This window comes from Misgurnus anguillicaudatus, chromosome 19 (genome assembly GCF_027580225.2).
Source record: "Misgurnus anguillicaudatus chromosome 19, ASM2758022v2, whole genome shotgun sequence".
In the NCBI taxonomy this organism is placed as follows: domain Eukaryota; kingdom Metazoa; phylum Chordata; class Actinopteri; order Cypriniformes; family Cobitidae; genus Misgurnus; species Misgurnus anguillicaudatus.
In genome coordinates this window covers 12,084,499-12,104,540 of record NC_073355.2, presented here as the reverse complement: position 1 = coordinate 12,104,540, position 20,042 = coordinate 12,084,499, and the positions used below count along the sequence as shown (strand labels likewise).

Genomic DNA, 20,042 nt, shown 5'->3' with positions numbered 1-20,042 from the left:
ATTTACCAGAATTTTTTTGCCCCTTTGCAACCCTGCTTACCACCCAGAAATGTCCATTTCCTATCTCCAAACAATTGATTATTCCTCAAATTCCAGATCTTCATCTGATACAGGCTAAAACATAAGGTCTGTTTGCATACACACAGAGCTACTCAAAAGAGGCGTTCTGAGAAACAGCCAATCAGAGCAGAGCTCCACATTATTATTCATGACTTTTTCAAATAAGGTAATAATAGACCTTTTCATTCAGGAGAGAAATCCTAGTAAAACCGTCTCTGGATCATTTTTGCACTTAATAAAGCCACCTGCCTTCTATGTAGATATCAGAAAACAATGTAACATATTGTATCAATGCATGCTTTGGCACCTTTAATGTGTATACTTGTTACAGTAGCATTAAACTCAGTTCTCAATGGGGCGATACAAATGAAGAGTGTGAAGTCCATTGACATTTATGCATTTGGCAGACACTTTAATCCAAAGCAATTTACAATGCATTCAAGTGATGCATTGTATTAGTATGCGTGTTACCTAGGAATCGAACCCATGACTTTTGTGCTGCTCTACAAATTGAGCTACATGTTTATATCTGCCTAAATTACTCGTAAAATCTGTCTTAAAACTATTTAAACTGTTGTATAGCATAACCAAAGAGAGAAAGCTTGTGAACAGCTAATGTCTGCTGGCTATGGAGACTTGTAGTAATATTTCTAGCTTCCTTCTGCTAGTTTGAGAATGTGACACATACACGTGACTTGTTTTAGGTTACATTTTGGCACATTTCATCATGCAACTGCTTGAAATTGAAGTAGTAGCATTTACATGTTTGTGTAGAGTATTTCTGGGCCTCGGCGTGTGTGGGACACATCTTTCATCTACTGCTTGTTTTTCATGCTGCTTATGCCACCCAGTAGCAACATCTCACAAAAAACACTGCCGTCTTTGTCCAGAAAGCCGCAAATTGTTGTTCTGCATTTGAGTCGCTAGCTGAATGGATTTGCATGTTGATTCCTGACAGCTGTATTTGTCCTTCCTTTTTATGTGAAATAGTTTGTTAATCTTATTAGACTTCCATATTTCTATTTATCAATGTCTGTATTTGGAAAATTGCAAATTGGTGATAGACCAAAGTTCCTGTACTCCGTTCAAACACATGCAAATTGGGAAAATTATGAGCTATTTATGAGATTTAATTTGCCTGGTGTCACTGTAAAGTGATGACTTTATAGGACTAGGCGAAGAACAAATGTGTAAGCAGTAATTTCAATATAGTTGTGACCACTTAATGGCAAATTAGACAAGACAGCATTACTGTATGTAATTATGCATTCATAAGCAACCTTTATAGTGTTTGTGCTTCATTTATTTATTTTAAAATCATGCACCCTAAAAAAACATTATTTAAGTTTACATTTCTCAGTCATCAAGCCATAATGATATAAAGTATTTATACTATCAGTATATATTGTATTGCTTTAAAATCTGGCATAGTAAAACTTCTGATCTTTGACCAATATCCGATTGATCACCACCATTAGCTGATACAGATATTCTGACCAATATCATGCATCTCCACCCCAAGCATCATTTTGGGGCTGAGCAAGGGTTTGTGTTGTCTCAAAGTATCTTAAGGGAAGTCACGCCACTCGACAGCCATGTTTGCAGTGCTTCTGGGCAGTTATTTCAGTCAAATAAGACTAAAGGGGCATCTACATCCCTGAAATGCTAGATGGATGCCAACTGTCGTTGTACGATGGGCCGGTTGATTGTTTTGGTATTTGTCCTGCTATCCTCCACTGTGATTGGGTGGCTGAGTAAAAAGTGACAGTGATGAGCTGAGTGTTTTACCCAAAGTTGAATGTAATTCAACTCTGGGCGCTCATCTTTGAACGCAGACAAAACCCGCTAGCTGCTGGCATCTTTCAAAACCATCTATTGGAAACAATTAAAAACATATGCCAAATGCGAATTCAACAATTTGCCCAAGTAGATTATATACGAAGTAATGCGAAGACACAAATAGATGTGAACTCGCGTGGGGCGATGCAAATGATGCGAATTTAGCAGCGTGATTGCTGCAAAAACACGAGCGATTAGCTATTTGTGTCTTTGCATTGACTTTGTATGTAATATACTCACGCAAATCGGTGAATTCGCGTTTGGTGTTTACGCCCCATTAGGGGGCATTTTCACCTGCGGTCGACATAGGTTTTTTAATAGCTCATGTAAGGCTGTCACAAAGATTAAATAATCGTCTTATCCGATTGTTTGACCTCATCGTGATGATTTCAGATCACTGCAATGATTGCAATTCTCTAAAAAACACAAGGGGAGCTGTAGTGCCTGTATAAACGAGACAGTATCTAATGGCGCTGTTTGACTGACAGTGTAACGCGATAATTGCAAAGCCATTTAATACAATAGAAAAATAGCATTTAAAGAAATGCTGCAAAACCTTGGTAAACAGTATGAATTGCCAAGTTAAACATACATTTGCAAAGCAACAATTTCAAATTTAGGGATTTTTTTCAGTTTTTGAAAATATATATTCATTAAATAATTACTTTTAAATATGTGTTATGTGTATTAATATTCACTTCACTGCCAGGTAAACCTGGCAAATATTTAATTTAAATATTCACAACAATGTGTGAAAATGATTTCATGAACAAACAAAAAATCTATGAGAATTAAACATCAAAGCCCTAAAACAGGCAATTCATAGTTATAATTGTAATAATTTATTAGTTAATTAACCGTCAGCCAAATTTCACAATCGTGACACCCCTAAACTCATGTTTCCGCTGCAATTGCGCTGCCAAACGTGTGTTTGCGCAATTTCAAAACTTTGTTGAAGAAGTGTTAAAAATATCACTATCTTGAACAGCACAAACACTGGGCATGTTGGTTTTGGTTTTATTCGCACATGTGCATGCTTTACGTATGCGTATGAAGTTTACACAGTGACGACAAGATGTTGTTATTAAAAACTTAACAATAAATCCATCTTCAAAAGTTTGCGTTTTCAGGACCCCGAAACGTAAACGAATAGCCAAATAAAATTTTCTATGCCTCAAAGAGATCTTCAATTAATGATTGGTTCTTTTAATAGGGGTGCACAATATACTGCGTTAGCATCAACATTGCAATGTCTGCATCTGCAAAAGTCACATCGCAAAACATACAGAGCAAAAGAAACACTATTTTGGACCTCTTTGATTGTGGTACACTATATATAAAAGGTTTCAGATGTCTTTGTGAGAAATCAGTGAGCTATGCAAAATCTGCAAAGGGAGCTTTTATAATTCATCTGGGTAGGGTTGCACCAGTCGTTTTCGTAAGTTCTTACTTAAACTGGGACGTAAAGTCCAAACTAGAGGCTTAGTAGCTAGTTTACAACTAACTCTTTACTTTATTCGGTTGCACCATTTGTTCTTAAGGCAGAACGTAGTTAGTAGGTCGTAAGCTCACCGTAAAGTAATGCGTTGTCGCATAGAATGACGTCTATTTTTCTTAACCCAATCACAAGCCTTCTAATGGGTAAACAGAAAATAGTTTGAACAGCACGTAATTTCAAACTCATTCTTGACTGGCCTAAACTGAAAGTTAAAAAAGACGTTAAAGCATACGTTATTGAACTCAAAACATTTCACTTTTAATTGAAAATATCTATCCCACACATGGAGGAGAAAATAAACAAGAAGAAAATTTAATTCTAATTTTAATTGATGGATACACAGAAAACCAAACATTTCTTGAAAACTGTTGACGAACTTGCGGCTCTTCATAATCAATTACGTGCTCATCGATGTGATCTAATCTGGCTGACATCTTATTCCGACCGCTATTTATGGACAGAGGCTTCCGTAAATATTTAGTTACAACGTATAGTTACGTTTAAACTAAGTTTAATGGTGCAACGCAAAAACATTTAGTAGTGCGTAAGTTGTAACTTAGTGCCCATTTACGTCGTAACTAGGCTACGTTGTAACTTACGCACAGCTGGTGCAACCGGCCCCTGGTGAATTCATCCAGTATTTCTCACATTGGAATATACACCACAGAAATAAAAAACATTGCATTGTAATTTCCCCCGAATATCGTGCAGGCCTACTTTAAACTGGAAGATGGGACTTCCGTCGCAAGAGCCACCATATTGACAATTGCATTCACCCATTTTTAATATTAATAACAGCAATGCCCAATTTTGTAGCTATTATCTCTGGTTGTTTTCAGGTGGGCTTATTATCCATTTCCTCAGATCATGAATGGATGTCATGGAAACGGTTGTGAGCCTCATGACTCCTTCACTCATTGGTTGAGCTTCATCCACAGTCTCTATTGCCCCGAGGGATGCTGCTGGCTGAATGTGCTCAGTCAGTTTCTAACTGAACAAACAATAGATGTGCATTTCCTTAATATTGTAATTTGTGAAATATGATTATCTTTAACATAAAAAGTGGTATTATTTTATTTTCAGGTATTTAGATTTTCTAATTAAGTCACAGATTTATATGTATATGGTTTTACTCATCTGTATGTTAATAGTATTTACACACATTATATATTCTCAGTTATTTCTTAGTTTCTGTAAACATCTTAGCATCTAAGCTGACAGGAAACCGTAACATCTGCGTGCAGACGGGTGTTGCTATAGAAACATAGGCAGGTAGGGACATAATCAGGAAATGAAGAGAAAGCTGCTAGAGGAAGAGACGGACAGAAACGGGTCATGTCGGGTATCTCAGTCAGAATTACAGCTGCTGTTATTCTTTTTCAAAGACTTCATGAATATTTAAAGCAGATCAGAGACAGGAAAAACCTGTTGAATGCCAAGCAATGGGCCTGTCTCTTACTCTCAGTGTTCATATACTGACCTGGAAATACTGCCATTGGACTCTTCAGTGAGGGTGAGAAGTGTTAAATTTTGTTTCTTTAAAATACGATTTATGAGATTTAAAGTTATAGCTTGAATGCACTGTAAGTCGCTCTTGACAAAAACATCTGCCAAGTGCATAAATGTAAATGCTGCGGTATTTGGGGTCTGATGCTTTGTGCTTGCATGTCTACGTGTTAATGGGTTCGTGGTTAATTTAATCTTAATTGTGGTCGTCCCCGATGTGCCCCTTAGTTCAGAGAATATAGATGGAGTTTATAGCCTTGTTAAATTCAACCATCTGTAGTGTCTTGACTTGCTCTGTTCGCTGTTCCTGCCATTTGTTCAACTATTGCTGTTTACAGAGGATGTAACACTCACTTTCACTGTCTTATGAGATGATAAAACATTTATTCATATATACTAGTAAGTATCATTAGCAGGTGGTCATTTAACTGGTGTATTCTTTGGATGGTTTTATAACCATCAAGACTTTGTGTTTTTGTAACAATTAAAAACATCCCTTTATTCATTTCAAAGTAGGGGATAGCGGGGCACAACCTTTTTGGATTTGGCTCTATAATTAAAAAAAATTGAAGTTAGAGAAATATTTTTTGTTAGACAATCAACACACACATCTCTGCTATAAATAAACACTTAAAGTTTATTTGTGGGACCTACCGTTTTCGTACAATTACACCTACAGTGATAGGAGTGCAAACATTACAACTTACCCCATAGGTGGGGTTCATTTTAACAAACAGAGGGTTTGTTGTAACACCTGCTAGAAAATGAGGTTTAAACACAAATAATTCAATAAACTTCTGTCTACAGTATATAATAAAGGTGAAAATTGTTTATATATCTGCCTGTAATAGATAGATATCCACACATTCATGATCCTTCATCTAACCATCTTTATATTAAGCATCAATGCATATAAATAGATTTTTTAAAAGGGCTGCACAATTAAGAAGAAACAATTATAATTGTGAGTTATTTCCCATTATATTGTATTAACCGTTATCATGTTGATGAATAGTATTTACATTGTTTTCATTTTATTATCATTGTATAGTGGAGGCTTAGTTGTAACACTGTGTGACGACTAGCCCTGCTGTGTAAAAATGTTAGTTACTAGGAGTAGTGCTGTCATTTTTTTTAAATGGTGTTATGTTTTAGGTAACAAAACAGTGATTAAAATAATATGGGGTTGGATTTGGTGACTACACAATGAACTTAGAAATTGGGAAAAAAAATCTTTAGATGAAGTAATTTACTTTTATGCCACCCAACCAAAACTTTTCACAAATTCACAGGAGATCTGACAGTAAGAGAAAAAGACCAAAAGCACAGTTTGCTCAGCCCTGTAGAAATATGTAAAGTAGCTGTGTTACTTATAAATATGAATATGCACCTCTGAGGTACTAATACGAACTCTTTGGTACCAATATGCACGTCTGAAGTACTAATACGAACGTTTTGGTACCAATATGTACCTCTGAGGTACTAATACGAACCCTTTGCTTCGAATATGCACCTCTCAGGTAGTAATACGAATGTTTTGGTACCAATATGTACCTCTGAGGTACTAATACGAACCTTTTGGTACAAATATGCACCTCTCAGGTAGTAATACCAGGGGTGCAAACTTGTCACCTTTCGGCGAAATTCGCAGTTTTTTGATACAAAATAGGTCATTCTTGTGATTCGTCTAGATCCGATAAGTTTTTGAAAATGAGGGGTGAGGGGGGGGGGGGGGGCTGCGACATGGTAGCAGTAAATGAAATTATTAAAATCATGTCCAGCTATTGTGGTAACGATGTCAAATTACTAGCCAGTTTGGCGGGTTATGTTTTACAATTTATAGCCACCTCATTTGCTGCCGAAGTTTAAGCAGTCTGCAGATTGAGTGCACATACTTAACTCGTAGTATTTTCTCATTTGAGGTTACGCGCCCACGTCACGTTGCTGTGCGCGTGGTCATAAAGCTTAACATTTGTTCACGCACCGCAGTTTTAAGTTAAGTGATTTTAAGCCGTTGACAACAGTGCTATATGCGCTATATACCCGTTTCTGTTTAAGAGGAGCGTGCAAGCCGCGTATCCGCTTATATAAGAGCGCTTGTGTCTTGTCACCTTTTTCACCCCTGATGAGTTTGCACCCCTGAATACGAACGCTTCGGTACCAATATGCACCTCTCAGGTACTAATACAAACTCTTTTGTACCAATATGTACCTCTCAGGTACTAATACGAATGTTTTGGTACCAATATGTACCTCTGAGGTACTAATACAAACCTTTTGGTACAAATATGCACCTCTCAGGTACTAATACGAACACTTTGGTACCAATATGCACCTCTCAGATACTAATACGAACGCTTTAGTACCAATATGCACCTCTCAGGCACTAATACGAACCTTTTGGTACAAATGCACCTCTCAGGTACTAATACGAACGCTTCGGTACCAATATGCACCTCTGAGGTACTAATACGAACGCTTTGGTACCATTATGCACCTCTCCGGTACTAATATGAACCTTTTGGTACAAATATGCACCTCTCCGGTACTAATATGAACCTTTTGGTACAAATATGCACCTCTGAGGTACTAATACGAATGCTTTGGTACCAATATGCACATCTGAGGTACTAATACGAACTCTTTGGTACCAATATGCACCTCTGAGGTACTAATGCGAACGCTTTGGTACCATTATGCACCTCTCCGGTACTAATATGAACCTTTTGGTACAAATATGCACCTCACAGGTACTAATACGAACGCTTTGGTACCAATATGCACCTCTGAGGTACTAATAAGAACTCTTTGGTACCAATATGCACCTCTAAGGTACTAATATGAACGCTTTGGTACCAACATGCACCTCTCAGGTACTAATACGAACGCTTTGGTACAAATATGCACCTCTCAGGTACTAATATGAACGCTTCGGTACCAATATGCACCTCTGAGGTATTAATACGAACCTTTTGGTACAAATATGCACCTCTCAGGTACTAATACGAACTCTTGGGTACCAATATGCACCTCTGAGGTACTAATACGAACCTTTTGGTACCAATATGCACCTCCTGAGGTACTAATACGAACTCTTTGGTACCAATATGCACCTCTAAGGTACTAATACGAACCTTTTGGTACAAATATGCACCTCTCAGGTACTAATACGAATGCTTCGGTACCAATATGCACCTCTGAGGTACTAATACGAACGCTTCGGTACCAATATGCACCTCTGAGGTACTAATACGAACTCTTTGGTACCAATATGCACCTCTAAGGTACTAATACGAACGCTTTGGTACCAATATGCAACTCTGACGTACTAATACGAACGCTTTGGTACCAATATGCACCTCTCAGGTACAAATACGAACGCTTTGGTACCAATATGCACCTCTGGCGTACTAATACGAACGCTTTGGTACCAATATGCACCTCTCCGGTACTAATATGAACCTTTTGGTACCAATATGCACCTCTGAGGTACTAATACGAATGCTTTGGTACTAATATGCACCTCTAAGGTACTAATACGAACTCTATGTAAAAAGGTGTACTTTTTGAAAAGGGTAGCGCCCCAGTGACCGCAAGGGACTTTTTATTTTTTCAATTTTTCTTACAATGTACAGTAAAACAGAATTGAAAATGTCAGCACACATTTTTAATTTTGTAAAAGTGAGCATAAACTAAATTTAGCTAAACAAATGCTACCCTAATTGTATTACAATTTAAATAATAGGTTATTTGAGGTCTTACAGTAACTGGAAAAGGGAAATGTGCTTAACTATCATGAACATTTAAATGTTATGGTCTTCAAAACATAACAAAATATTTTTATAGTTTTTTTATGTATCTGTTTTACAGTCTGAAATACTGTGTAAGGGTTTTTACTCACAAAAAAATTTGGTAATTCCCCTCTCACATCAACCTCTGCTTATCTTATTAATGATTAAAAGCCCATGTGACCGACAGAACAGTGACCCTTACTTCAAATGAATGCCAAAAACCTTTCTGCAGTTTAGCTTGGAGATAAGAATGACATGCAGCTTCTGGTGATATTCTGGCCAGACGCATTGATAAGACATCCTGGAACTGCCTGTTCTGCCAATTCCTTTCTGTCCGTATCGATCTTGTACCCACTCAAACAAATGACACTATAATAAACTTAATTTAGTTAGTCTTGGATGTATGGTTTTGCTCAAAGTCGACTATGAAATCTGATCTTCTTATTTTTTCCTATTACAGATTAATTATCTCCTGTCTGGACGTCACAGCCATCAAGACCACACTTCACCGAGCTGAGTAATACCTGGATAATGTCTCTTTGACAAGCTTGTTGGACTTCTTACATTTTTGTTAAAATACACCACCACCCGTCGAGCAGATTGTGTAGATCGTACAGCACAAGATGCCTATCTTAAAGCAGCTAGTCTCCGGTTCATCTCAGACTAAACGGCGTTCCCGCATGGACCTCACCACGGAGATGATCAGCGCTCCCTTGGGTGACTTCCGGCACACCATGCACGTAGGACGCAGCGGGGAAGCTTTCGGAGACACTTCTTTCCTCAGCACTCGATCTGGAGAGCCACCCCAAGAAGATCACAGCTATCCTCGCTCTCCCAGACCTGGACTCCTCTCCCGTACCTTTCGGAGCAGCAAGCGCTCCCAGTCCGTCAACAGAGTAGATCTGCGAGAGGAAGCTTTCCTTCCTCCGAGTGGATCGCCTACCTTTGTAAAAAATGCGATGTCCTTGCCTTTTTTGAACAACGAGCATGATGGAGACGCTAGAGTTCTCAAGAGCTTGACCTCCAGCCCCTCCAACGGGGCTTCGGCTAATGCGCTTGACCTAGAGCTCCACGAAAAGCAGTTTGGGGTGTTGACAGACCTGCGGCCGTCCCCGTCATACAACGGGGGAGGTATGAAGAAGGCTGAATCTGTGATGTCATTCCACATCGACCTTGGGCCCTCCATGCTTGGTGAAATTTTGGGAGTCATGGAGAAGGAAGATGACGACCAAGGGTTTGAGGAAGGAAAGGGCAGTGAGGGTCATGCTTCACCTCTTCCTAACAACCAGGAAAGAGATGATGAAGATGAGGAGATGGTGAAAGAGGAGAAACCGGAGGAGCATGACGAGCTTCCCATAAGAGCTCCCAGTTCTGTTGACCTGGAGATCCAGAGTGAAGGCACCAGCACTCCAGAGCCACTCCACAAATACCAGCATCACCACGATAGCTGCTCACTATCCAGCTCGGGTTCAGCCGCCATGGAGGAGAAACCGACCAGTCAGCATCACGAAGACGACGTAGCCAGTTCTGACAACGCATGCAACCCAGACAATGAACCAGCCTTCTCCTCATTTATGGAGGATGAAGATGATGAAATCCGAGTATGAAAGCCCACGATCTTAATGCGGAGAGGCTTTACCAGATTTTGACAGTCTTCCGATATTGTATTAAAACTGAGAGACGTTAAGTTGGGTGTAGATGTAAGCACGTCCAGATGCCTCAGGATCCGGTGTCCCTATGGAAAGACGTCGGGAGGACCGGTTTAGCTCGGACACCAAAGCTGTCATCTGTCACACTACTCGCCACTCCAAGACGAACAGCTGGATGTGTTAACATTAAGACAGAAACGAAAAAGGACTGTTTGTGATATCAACTGATAGCTAAGCTGAATGAAAGGTGGTTAGGGATACATACATGCATCTATAAAAAGGTTACTTGCTGGAGCAAATGCATTTATTACACCACAGTCTCCACTGCATACAAGACAGTCATATAACATGACATCATTATACGAGCTACTGTTGACTAAGCTCAGGAAGTGTCCTTGTAATGCTAATAACTCACTGCGCATGTATGAGCTGAAATGGAAATGATTTGAAAACGGCCACATGCTTCACTATTGGAGGAAGGTGGCGACATGTTTCACCTTTTCAGCATTTTTTGGTTGTACGTGTTTTGCATAGCAGATCTCTGCTCTGTATCTTGCAAATCTCACCACTTCCTTCCTGCATTTTGTGACACGCGAGGGGAACTACTTCTTTGTCGCTGGAGTTTTGATCAGTTTGGCCGTGTCACTGTATTTGACACACAACGTGTTTAGCAACAAAGCCATTTGTGTTTCTTGTGAGCATGACTATATCAGTCGTGTTATCTCCGTTAACTCTGGCATTAGCAATTGACACTGGTATTGCTCCTCGGGTAACTTAAAGGAATAGTTCATCCAAAAATGAAAATTTTGTCATCATTTACTCACCCTCATGTTGTTACAAACCTGTATGAATTTCTTTATTCTGTTAAACACAAAATAAGATATTTTAATAAATGTGGTAACTGCACAGTTAAAGGATTAGTCCATTTTCTTAAAATAAAAATCCAGGTAATTTCACCACCATGTCATCCAGGGTGTTGATGTCTTTCTTTGTTCGGTTGAGAGGAGGTTGTGTTTTTTGGGGAGAACATTGCAGGATTTTTCTCATTTTGGTGGACTTTGGTGGAGCCCAACACTTGATACTTGGCTCGACGCTTGACACTTTTTTTCAACGGAGTTTCGAAGGACTATGAACGATCCCGGGCGAGGCGTGGGGGTCTTGTCAAGCGAGGCGATTGTCATTTTTGACAAGAAAAATAACAAATATACACTTTTAAACCACAATTTCTCAGCGTGACCTCACGCAATACGTCATGACGTCAAGAGGTCACAGAGGACGAACGCGAAACTCCACCCCAGTGTTTACAAGTGTTTTAAAAGAGGACCGTTCCAACGTTGTTGTATGTCAAATGATACTAATTAATGTCTTTGTGTCAGTTTATTGTTTAAAATGGTCCGCAAATGTGCGTTTTATATATGTAACACGTGACCTCCCTACGTCACTACGCATTTACGTTAGGTCGCGCTAGACCGGACCTAGACGAAAAGTTGTGGTTTAAAAGAGCATATTTTTTATTTTTCTTGTCAATATGACAATCGCTTCGCTTGATAAGACACTTGTGCCTCGTTTGGGATCGTTTGTGGTCCTTTGAGGCTCCGTTGAGGAAGCTGTTGCGTGTTGAGTTGAGTGTTGGATGTTGGTGTCCATTGAAGTCCATTAAAATGGGAGGAATCCTGGGATGTTTTCCTCAGGGAGCATGGTTTCTTCTGAACTGAACAGGGAGGGACATCAACATTTTGGATGGCATGGTGGTGAGTAAATTATCTGGATTTTTCTTTTGAGAAAATGGAATATTCCTTTAATCAATGGGTGGGTACCGTCAATTGTGTGCTTACCATCCTTTATTCTGTTCATCAACAAGTTAAGATATTTTGATAAAGAAAAATGTGAAAAAATAATGACAAAATATTCATTTTTGGGTGAAATATCCCTTTAATGGGGCGGTCTGATACACTGTTGAGCAGAGACACTAATCTTCACTGATTTTGTTTGCCTTTTTTCTACTTTCATGGTTACAGCAGAGTATGCATAGAGCTATAACTTGCTAATAAAATGATGCCTTTGTTACTTCAGACTTTTTGTATAGTGAGTATGTAAATTAACTGTCTCTAAAGAGAGGATCAGGCTTGTGAAGACAGTATCTTCACCCTTAAGACTTCAGTTATGATTTACAATCGGCTTCACACTGGGAGTCTCTTCAGCCTTAAGCAGAAATGGAAAAGTGCCAAATTGAATTAAGCACGCACTGCCTTCTGTAAGTAAGCTTGACTTCTGCCAATTTAACATGGTGACTCGAGACATAAAGGGTCAAATCTTAATTTGATTGAGTATTCAGCTAATATGCTTCATAGAGATGATAAACACATGCTGTTAGAAATTCGAGATAATTGACATGGGATTGTGTGGTCAGTTTTACATTTACTATATGGTAAAGCAATTAGAAATCTGTTTATATCTGAGAGCGTGAGGCTGTGTGAGCGATGTTTTTCATCTTTTGCCTGTTTGTAACAAAACTGCCTAGTTTATCTTTGCTACTATTTGTATGCTGAACATGTATTTCATGCTTACCAGCCTTTACAAAAGGCTAACGGCTATATTTTTAAATAAAAGAAAAGTTGAAAGCACAAATGTGTTATTTTTGTTTGTCCTCATAATCCACAGCTAGAGAATGCACCCTGATGATGGTCTGAATTTATCAAGGAGATAATACAGACAAAGAAGCTATGTGAGATCTTAAATTCACTGTTAAAGGGATATTCACCCAAAAATGATGAACACAAAGGAAGATATCTTGAGGAATGTTGTAACCAAACAGGTTGGAGGCCCCACTGACTTCCATAGTAGGAAAAACAAATACGAGGGAATGCAATGGGTACCGTCAACTGTGTGCTTACCATCATTTATCAAAATATATTTTTCATAATTTATCACAAAACTTCCGTCATATTTGTTTTTCTTATTATGGAAGTCAATGGTTACAATCAACTTACAATCATTTATCAAAATATCGTGTTTATCAAAATAAAAAAACTCATACAGGCTTAGTAAACATGAGGATGATAAAATGATGACAGAATTATAATGCTTGGGTGAACTATCCCTTTAACATAATATTTGTAATTCTACTATTGAAGTCTATGGGTACCATCAACTGTGCAGAACCACAGTTATCAAAAAAAATTGTGTTTTACAGAATAAAGAAACTCATACAGGTTTGTAACAACATAAGGATGAGAAATTATGACAGAATTATAATTTTTGGGCGAACTATCCCTTTAACATAATATTTGTTATCCTACTATGGAAGTCAATAATTACAATCAGCTGTGTGATTACCATCATTTATCAAAATATCTTATTTTGTGTTCATCAAAACAAAAAATCGTACAGGTTAAGGACAACACGAGAATGAGAAAATTATGACAGAATTATCATTTTTGGGTGAACTATTCATTTTAACACAATATTTTTTATCCTACTATTGAAGTCAATGGTTACAATCAGCTGTGTGCTTCATCAATCAAAATATCTTCTTTTCTGTTTATCAGAATAAAGAAACTCATACATGTTTGTAACAACATGAGGATGAGAAATGATGACAGAATTATAATTTTTGGGCGAACTATCCTTTTAACATAATATTTGTTATCCTACTATGGAAGTCAATAATTACAATCAGCTGTGTGATTACCATCATTTATCAAAATATCTTATTTTGTGTTCATCAAAAATTGTACAGGTTAAGGACAACATGAGGATGAGAAAATTATGACAGAATTATCATTTTTGGGTAAACTATTCATTTTAACACAATATTTTTTATCCTACTATTGAAGTCAATGGTTACAATCAGCTGTGTGCTTCATTTATCAAAATATCTTCTTTTGTGTTTTTCAGAATAAAGAAACTTATACAGGTTTGTAACAACATGAGGATGAGAAATGATGACAGAATTATAATGTTTGGGTGAACTATCCCTTTAACGTAATATTTTTTTTCCTATTATGCAAGTCTATGGGTACCATCAACTGTGTAAAACCACATTTATAAAAAAAATTGTGTTTAACAGAATAAAGAAACTCATACAGGTTACAACATGAGGATGAGAAATGATGACAGAATTATAATTTTTGGGCGAACTATCCCTTTAACATAATATTTGTTATCCTACTATGGAAGTCAATAATTACAATCAGCTGTGTGCTTCATTTATCAAAATATCTTATTTTGTGTTCATCAAAACAAAAAATCATACAGGTTAAGGACAACACGAGAATGAGAAAATTATGACAGAATTATCATTTTTGGGTGAATTATTCATTTTAACACAATATTTTTTATCATACTATTGAAGTCAATGGTTACAATCAGCTGTGTGCTTCATTTATCAAAATATCTTCTTTGGTGTTTATCAGAAACTCATACAGGTTTGTAACAACACGAGGATGAGAAATGATGACAGAATTATAATGTTTGGGTGAACTATCCCTTTAACATAATATTTGTTATCCTACTATGGAAGTCTATGATTACAATCATACCACATTTATCTTCTTTTATGTTTAACAAAATAAAGACATGTATACAGGCTTAGGACAACATGAGGATGATAAAATTATTACAGAATTTGTATTTTTTGGGTGAACTATCCCTTTAATGAACTTTAATGCATGGGTTGCTATATGAACCGCGTCAGTTGCTTTTCCTGACTGGACAAACGAGATTTGCCAATTCAATAGATCTACCTGCGACTCAAAGGAGCTCAACTTTTGTCAGGCCTCAGCTGAACACGTGCAGTTAATATTAAAGATCACCACGCGGACAGCTCATTCAATCTGATTACATTGTGACTGCAATCCTAAATTAAAATTTCATGCGAGTGTCTGTGACTCACACGGGTCATTACTGTGACCGCTCTCGTGTCAGTTCTGTATATTCAGCAGTTTCTCACATATTTTAGATTTGTGCTGTTTACAGGTATTCATCAAAAGCCCCTTATTCCCGGTTCAATTTAAGAGCGAATATCTATCGATTTTGGCGTTAAAAATAAAGTGCTTTGATTGATCTTTCGGCTTGCCCCCAACTCTAGATTACCTATTCGTCTTTGTACATTGACATTTCACAGTGTAATTCTTCTGCCACCTAGTGGCCGGATGTCACTACATTAAACATTTTAAAGTTTCAGCACTCATTTATCTTAAATAACTTAACAGTAATGGAGCACAACGGAGTGTTTAATGCTGAAAAGGTAAAATACTAAATGTACAAAGAAATAAATACTAAAGGCTGAGAAAACACCTATTGCCCTCATTAAAGAGAATTCTGTCATTTAGGCCTATCCCCCCATGTTACAAACCTGTACGAGTTTCTTTTGCTGAACACAAAAGATAATGTTTATGAAATGTTATAAAATATTTATTAAAATGATTGTAAGCACACAGTTGATGTTACCTACTGACTTCCATAGTAGCCTATTTGTTTTTCCTACGGAAGTCATTGGGTGCCGTCAACGATGACAAAATTTTCATTTTGGGGGGAACTATCCCTTTAAATCATGCAACCAGCAGTAAAACAAAATAAACAGTTATCGGATATAACATCGATACTGACATATACCACGGCATTGGGTAATTTCCAATCACATACCATGATATCGACGTGAACTGGTTTTAGTTAGTGTTCCATCATGGTCAGCTCAGCTGGCCTCCATGTCCAGTACCTTTATAAAATCAGCAAAATGTGTTAAAATACTGTAGTATACTATAGAGGTTAGTATGGTTACCACATAATAACCATGGTTTTGAAAACTATGGTATTGAAAAACCATAGTTAAACCACACTGTAAAAAATACTTTGCTGCCTTAAAATTTTTTGTTAAATCAACTCAGATTTACAAGTCATGTCAACAGAGATGAGTTGTCACAACTTATAAAATATAGTTGAGAAAAGTCAACTTAATTTTATAAGTTATAACAACTCACCTGTAGTTATAACAACTCATCTCTAGTCAAGATAAATAATAGTAAGTTAAAATGACTTGTAAATCCGAGTTGATTCAATAAAAAATTTTAAGGCAGCAAAGTATTTTTTACAGTGAATGTTTACTATAGTAAAACCACGCTTTTGTAATCAATACACCAAAACACATGTTTACTACACTTTTACCGCATGGTTAATTTCCGTAAGGGGTATACTGTGGTATACCATATTTACCAATTATAAGGTTTAAAACACTTTTGCTATGGTTTACTACAGTAAATACTTTAGTATTGTTTCAAATGTGGGTAATTATATGTCTTACACTGCAAAAAATTACTTTCTTACTTAGTATTTTTGTCTTGTTTTCAGTAGAAATATCTAAAAATCAAGATGTATTTTCTTGATGAGTAAAATGACCTTAGAAAATAAGGCTAGTTTTTAAATTAAAAATATACAATTTAAGTAAATTTGTGCTTAAAACAAGCAAAAATATCTACCAATGGGGTGAGAAAAGTTTGCTTGAATTAAAATTTTGTGAAATTTTGCTTGAATTAAGTGTTTAAGAAAAAAGAAAACTTTTTCTCACCCCATTGGCAGACATTTTTGCTTGGTTTAAGCACAAATTTACTTCAATTGTATATTTTATTTTCTACGGTCATTTTGCTCATCAAGAAAAAGTTAAGTCCTAAACTTAATTTAGGAATTTTTAGATATTTCTACTGAAAACATGATGAAAATACTATGTAAGAAAGTCATTTTTTTCAGCGTACACTGCAAAAAAAACGATTTTCAAGAAAAAATGTTCTTAGTATTTTTGTCTTGTTTTCAGTAAAAATATCAAACAATTCTTAAATTAAGTTGATTTTTCTTGATGAGCAAAACGACCCAAGAAAATCAGTCTAGTTTTTAGACAAAAATATCAAATTTAAGTGATTTTGTGCATAAAACAAGCAAAACAATCTGCCAATGGGGTAAGCAAAAAATCTTGAACATTTTTCTTAAACACTAAATTCAAGAATAAAAAGCTTTTGCAAGTAAAAAAAGTGTCTACCCTGTCAGAAAAAGGTCTCTTTTTAAAAGTACAAATTTAAGTACACCTAAAGTGTTTATATTAATACTTTAAAGGTACATATTGTTACCAAAGGGTCCATATTAGTGCCACAAAGGTATATATGTTAGCATGTATTCATACATGTACGTATATGGTACATATTAGGACCATTTTAAAAGGGAACTGCTCCATTTATTTCCTGACAGTGTATTTATTAACGTTTTTACCAAAATAAAAATCATGAATTATTAATGTTTGCTCTACTTCGAACAATATCAAATGTAGCCTAGTATTTTATCTTTGTGACTACATCATTTCCATACTTCCATTTGTGTTATCCCATATTGTCACTAACAAATGAAGAGTAGTAATAAGTATGTGAGTTTTTATGTTTAATTAATTCATGTGCTGTTCCAGTGTAAAGTCATGATCCATATCCTGCAGTTTTACTCTTTCGCCAGTTGAGGTCGCTGGTGGCTAACATTTACACAACGTTGTGAACTGCCGGCGTTGTTGCCTCCTCTTCTGAATCCCATGACAGAAGTTAAGGCTTCCAAGAGGAAACCAGCAAGAACAAATCTGGAAACCATTAAGCAACCTGCTAGAAGAGAGATTTGAAAGAGTGCGAGAGATAGAGGAAGGGAGGTGGAAGAAAGGGGGATGGGATAAAACTGGGAGTGGAACAGAATGCGTGATCAACTTTTTTTACTCTCTTGACTTTTTCCCTATACACACGCACACAAACTCAATTCAGCCTTCTTCGGATTCCGGTATGACCCCTCCCATAATATTTTCACACACAGGGGTTTTCCTTTGTCTTCACAAACTGTTTTGTCATAAGATTGATCACTCGAGGGAGGCTATAGAGAGTACAGTGAGAAAACTTGCCTATGGGTTGCAGCTGCATCGCACCGTTTTGTCATAGATGGCCAACATCATACACAGTCGGCTGACAGGACAACAGATGACAGCTCGTCCTTCAACTCCTTTAAATAATACCTACATTCATGGTGCAAAACATGTCTGAGGCATTCAGTTGATGGTGTTTTGGTCTTTTTCAAAGAATATGTTGCTAGAATGAATTTTTTACTATGTTAGTATACTGTTTTAAACCATACTTTAATATGCAAGGACAGTAAGCAAATCATTTGTAGGTTGATTTCCATAAAAACAGAAACGCCAAGGGTCTGTGGTTTTGTTTGAGCATCCTGACTATCCCAATGTTGTAAGCTTAGGGTGGAATTATCTGTTGGTCGACCAATTGAAGACGTTCACAGAGGAAACCCTTTAGTCATGGCTTTGCAATTTCGTTTGATGATGCAATAATGGAGACGTTCATGCCAGGTTGGTTTAACGCATCAACAGTTGGTTTTTAAAGAAGTCCAGCAAAATAACGTAGGCTAAAGGAATAATGTGGTATGCCAATTTTATACTGAAGGGGCTTTGGGGGTTATATACTGACCAAAAAGATTGTGAAATAGTGGTGTAGTACACATCCAATATGTCATAGCATAAATCAAGAAAATAAAATGTAGGGCTCAGCTTTAAAGTCAGTATTTTTTGAGTCAACTAATATTTTTAAGTCAAATCAACTAATTTTACCTTACTCTTTTAAGTTGAACCAACAAATCTTTTTAAAGTTGCATGTCCTTCACTGTAAACCCAGAAATGGTCTTTACTTAAACAAGCAAGTAAACATCACTTAATATTTTCTGTTTTGAAGCCAAAGCTTCAAAAGTTTAGTTAATTTAACTTTAAAGCTTACAAAATCCATTAAACTAAAACATTCAAGTAAAATAAACTTAAAATTATTAGTTCATGGTGTGAGGAATACCCATAATCCTTTGCGCCTGAATATTTTGATTATTTTTACACAATAAAAACTGATAAGAACTTTCACTACTCAAATATTTGTTAATAAAAAGTCATATAGGTTCAATATTATTGATGTTTTTTTGTTGTAAATTATTCTGTCATTTTTTTGTTGTGATCAGTGTTTCCGTACATGAACCCTGTTCAGAACATTTTATTGTATTTCTCTCCACAGTACTGACAAAGTTTTGTTTGTGTTTCTGTGGAGAATCACGTTTATTCAATGATTGACTTAAAGTCAGTCATTCATTTTGTGTTATAATACCATTTATAACATCAAACGTAACATAAAGTGATAAAACTAAAGTTATATGCAAACGGGTTACCTCAAAAATTTCTAGTAATGCCAACTAATGCAGTTTAAGAGTGCAGGAATATTGGAAGAAATTAAAACATTAAGTCTATTCAACTTAACTTGTTGTTAGAACATCTTACATGTTTAAGTAAACTTCACTTAAAGTTTTTAAGTAATCATTACTTAATTTTTTTAATGCAACAAGTTACCTTTTTTTCAAGTAAACTCAACTTATCCGGGCTTACAGTGTTAGTAAAAAAATACTACTATAGCTATATTCTGTAGTGTTGGGGAAAGTTACTTTTAAAAGTAATGCATTACAATATTAAGTTACACCCCCAAAAAAGTAACTAATTGCGTTACTTAGTTACTTTTCGTGAAAAGTAATACTTAGTGATGGGAAAAACAAAGCTTTTTGGAGTTTTAAATCAATCAAACCAAGTGTTTCGAAAATTGATTTAGTTTTTCGAAGCGTTCGAAACACCTATGCTTACATATAGAG

General features: G+C 36.5%; 1 protein-coding gene across 2 annotated transcripts in view; it reads left to right on the top strand.

Annotated features, from left to right (window-relative positions):
• cdc42ep4a (CDC42 effector protein (Rho GTPase binding) 4a) overlaps positions 1-11,415 on the top strand; it is a 29,556-nt gene extending 18,141 nt beyond the window's left edge. Inside the window, exons 1-2 of one of the 2 annotated variants that reach the window (XM_055187307.2) lie at positions 4,703-4,910; positions 9,155-11,415. In XM_055187307.2, coding sequence (XP_055043282.1) covers positions 9,318-10,301 — 984 coding nt within the window. In that variant the 5' untranslated portion in view covers positions 4,703-4,910; positions 9,155-9,317 and the 3' untranslated portion in view covers positions 10,302-11,415. Of the gene's footprint in view, positions 1-4,702; positions 4,911-9,154 lie in introns of those variants that run through there. The other variant, XM_055187302.2, reaches the window with a different exon arrangement.
• Positions 11,416-20,042: the final 8,627 nt, after the last annotated feature.